Source organism: Eurypyga helias, unplaced genomic scaffold (assembly GCF_000690775.1).
Source record: "Eurypyga helias isolate BGI_N326 unplaced genomic scaffold, ASM69077v1 scaffold25329, whole genome shotgun sequence".
NCBI classification, from domain to species: Eukaryota; Metazoa; Chordata; class Aves; order Eurypygiformes; family Eurypygidae; genus Eurypyga; species Eurypyga helias.
The window spans coordinates 1-3,952 of NW_010270460.1; the positions used below are offsets into that span (position 1 = coordinate 1).

The window sequence follows — 3,952 nt, forward strand, 5'->3', positions numbered from 1 at the left end:
GGGCTCTCCGTGGCCGCAGAGTGTGTGTGGGGGCTTCACTGTGGACCCATCCTGCAGCACCCCCCAGTTTCCCCAGTATACATCCATAGAGCATCCTCGGGGGGTGGCGGGCGCGGGAGCTCGTGCTGCGGGCCGCTGTCCCTGCGGTGGTGGGCGCGTTGGAGCTGGGAGGTGGCGGGTGCCCCGTGGTCTCAGCAGCGTGGCCTGTCCTCTGCCCCCCAAAAAGGCCTTTTTTGCACGTCCTGGGACCTTTGGGTCACGTCTCCGTGGGCAGCGGGTAGGAGGGGGTGTCTGGCCGTGCTGCTCTTCGCCTTGGAGTGCTCTGTGGTGTGGCCTCGGAGCAGGTTTCGGTGGCTGTGCCGAGCCCTGGAGAGGAAGGATGCGGCTGCGAGCGTTGGTACATGCGTTGGCGAGCGGCAAGAGAGGGATGAGCAGGAGGAAAGCCCTGCGGGGATGTGGTGTTGGCTCCCAGGAAGGGGTTACAGAGGCTGCTGCTTCTGGACCTTGGGTCCTCTTCTCCGAGCTGAGATGCTCTGATGGGCTCCGATTCACTGCCCAGGCCCAGAAATCCCCAGCCTGTCGCAGGGGAGCTGTGCGGCAGGCGCGGAAAACCTGTCTTGGGGGAGCAGCCGTTAGTGAATCCGAGCGGTGGCTGCATGAAGGACTTTTTGCCTGTTCGCTTTGTGTCAGCCTGCGTGGCCCTGCTATCGGCGGTGCTGTCCCGGGGGGCTGCAGGCACACAGCCACCCTGCACCCTCGCTCCTGGGGCACACAGACCTCACATGGCATCGCTGTGGATGGCTCTTGGAAAGCACCTGTATTCCCGGGGCGCAGGGAAAGGCTGAGCTGGTCACCGTGAGCCAGGCTGGGAGCAGAGCTGGTGGCCACCTGCCCCTTCCAGCCACGGGGCAGCGCGCTCTGGAGCACAGCGAAGGTGTGAAATGCATGAAAACGTTTTGCTCCCCCTCCTGCCATGAGACCTGCTGGTGCAAGGGTAGCGCAGGGGGGGCAGAGGGGTCATGCCGAACAAGACCCAGGCATTGCGATGAGCGGTGGGTTGTGGCTTCCCATGGGAAATGGTTGTCTGTCTTGCTGGGTACATGGGAGCCAGAAAACGCTCTCTGCACTCAACATCCTTGGGGTGTGTTTGGGGATACGGATATAGGATACAGCCACATTGAGCTTACTGTATCTTGTTACCTAGGAATGTTTTCCAGCACCCCTTCTCAAACTCGGGTTTCCACCTGGTGGGTTTAACACAGGGAGCACAGACACAAGAATGGATCCTTAACATGTGATGATGATTTTGGGCATTCTGTGCCCTTTCCTCATTTCCACGCACCACAGCGAGCTCTTAAGAACAGATTGCTAAAAACACCAACATGAAACCGTTCCAGTGTTCGTCTCTGAGCAGAGGCGGGTACAGGGAGGAGGAAGGACCAGAGAGAAGTTGGTGGCGACCCCAGCCTCAACCTCTCCCGTGGAGATGTGGAGTCGTGGCAGACACGATGCCCTATTCTAGCAGTTCTGGGTTTGATGCCCCAAGCTGCGGCTTGACGTTGAAGGGGGAGTTGGTGGTAGGGTTGCAGGAGAAACCTCCTGGTGCCCTGGATGTCCTTTGTTGTTCCAGCTGGAGTATAATTTGTCTTTGTCCTAACTCATGGGCCAGTCACCGGGTCGCTTGCCCGGTTGAGGGTTGAGCTGTGTCCTGCCCAGGAACCTGGGGTGGTCTGGCCATATTTAACATTGCTCTGGCAAAGCCCAGGCTAAGCCGTGTCAGAGGAGGGGTTGGTACTGCGGGAACGTGCGTTTTAGAAATGCTTACACCACGAGTAGCCTGTGTGTTTCTCAATGGCCTTCCAGCTCGTGTGGGGAAGGGCAGAATCCTATCTGTGCTGTGGAGAATGGTGTAGGTCCAGTTACAACATGGCCCCGGGAGGGCCCTGCGTGTGCCTGGGATGTGCTGATGCCACAGATGTTCTTCTGGAGCCTGGGTTTGCTGTCTTATGCGTGCTCTGCCTGCCTTGGAGCTTCCCGATGCTCCCGGATGCACCAGGCATATCTGCTCGCCCTTCAGCCCTGGAAGAGCCGGGTCTCCGCGGAGCCAAACCGCTGCGTGTGCTCAGTACCTGTTGGCCAGGCAGCGTGCGGGCAGGCTGGTAGCCCTGCTGTGGAGTTTGGGTCCAGGGAAATCCCTTGGTTTTGCAGCAGGAAGCGCAGCAGGGTGCAATAGGTACAGCCGATAAACGACCACGTTAGGTGTTTGGGGCTGGGAAGATGGGGTGGCTCTGCGTGTGGCTCTGTGGCAAAAGCACGCTCCCTGGAACCCAGAGAAACCCCGGCTGTATCCAGCCAGAAGAGCCAGCTGGGCTCTGCTCTTAATGGGCTTCTAATGAGCTTAAAGGGGGAGTTGTGCAAACTGTCCTGCATATGCTGCGTCCTTTCAATGTTAAAGTCTCCGGCAGCTCCAGGGCCGTGACGTTTCTGGGCATGCTAGGGTCCAGCCCAATGGATCTGGGGTGCTGCCCCGGAATATCTGGGCCTTTTGGCTGGGCTGGCTCAGGCGCTGCTCCAGCTGGATTTTGTGTAAGGCGAATGAACCATTTTCTTTGTAATTAGCAAGATTTGCTACTTGCTCACACAACTGTGGTTACGAGGAAAAACCTTACAACGTGATTAATTTAGGATTAGCAAAGGAGCAGGGCAAGAGCTCAGTTTAAATTGCAATTAATTATCGAAGCAGCCGGGGGATTGGAGGAGTCTGTCGGCAGTTACTGCAGTTATCGCCATGTCCAGGCTCACGGAGCTGGCCAAGGAGCCGCGGCGCATCATCCCCCGGCATCATCCCTCATGTCTGATGCTGCATCCTGCAGCTTTGCTGGGTCACACTGTTCTGCTCCCACGTTAGTTAATTCAAGCAGAGCTTTAATTTCTTCCTACATCTTTGGGGTTAGAGTCATCAGTGGTCAGTAGAAAGATGGTATTACAGCCCCTTTTGCCAGCGTGCAATAGTCCCAGGTTTCAGATACGTAAGGCAAGCTGCAGCCTCTGCCCCGCTGATCACAGCTTCAGGCACCTGTAGGGTTTGCAATACAGACAAAGCTTATATTTTAAGCTTTATTCTCAAGCTTATTTTAGCAAACCAAAGGGTTAAATCATTGATTATATACTTGGAAACAATTATAAAACCAAACCTAAAAATAAGGGACGCACACTTAATCATTTCTGAAACTAATCTCTTCCCCAGGCTGTCATTTAGGATTTCTCTGAGACTTCTCTTAGCAGCTTTAGCCAAAGGGCAGCTTGGCAGAGGGCTGCCTCGGTGGGTCACTCAGGGCAGACCCTTCCTGGGTGACTTTGAGACCGGTTTCCCTGTAACGGTAACGGGAAGGCGATGGGCATGAATCAATCTTCAGAGATGCTTCTGGACCTTGTCATTCCTTTCCTTCTCCAATTAATTGGCCAAATTCATTGTATGAGGAGCTCTGGTTGGCTGTGAGGAGGCTGGTGAATCCTTGTTGTGATGTGTACAAGTGTCTTGATCTGCTGGTTTCTTGTGGCAGAGCGATATCCCAGAGCTGTGTTGAGCTGCTTGCACCGTGATGCCTCTCCTCGGCAACACCATGTACGTGTGGAACCTTTTCAAGGCTTCATGGTAATGCACGACTCGTCGGAAGGTTTTTTTAGTAGTCTCGCAGTACAATACGGACTGTTTAGATTTCCAGGGGCAGCACACATGGTGTCTGTGTAGCATAGGGTGCTGGCTGGCAGCTGAGTGGGTTCCTCCTTCTGCCAGTGTTGTGGGTTTGGGCTGTTCTGGAGGAAATGGCAAAGGTGGGAGGAAAGCCGGGGGGTCTGGGCAGGGCCTGGCTGCGTCAGAGCAGAATGAGCTGATTTGGGTAAGTGGTTTCAAAGTTTGAGTGCAATCAGCATAAAGAAGGGCAGGAAAGAG

At 55.4% G+C, this 3,952-nt stretch overlaps 1 protein-coding gene across 1 annotated transcript in view; it reads left to right on the plus strand.

Moving 5' to 3' along the window:
* The first annotated feature begins 2,788 nt into the window (after positions 1-2,788).
* Positions 2,789-3,952, plus strand: part of LOC104514712 (protein unc-119 homolog A-like) — a 10,594-nt gene continuing 9,430 nt past the window's right edge. Inside the window, exon 1 of the mRNA XM_010158464.1 lies at positions 2,789-2,903. Coding sequence (XP_010156766.1) covers positions 2,789-2,903 — 115 coding nt within the window. The remainder of the gene's footprint in view (positions 2,904-3,952) is intronic.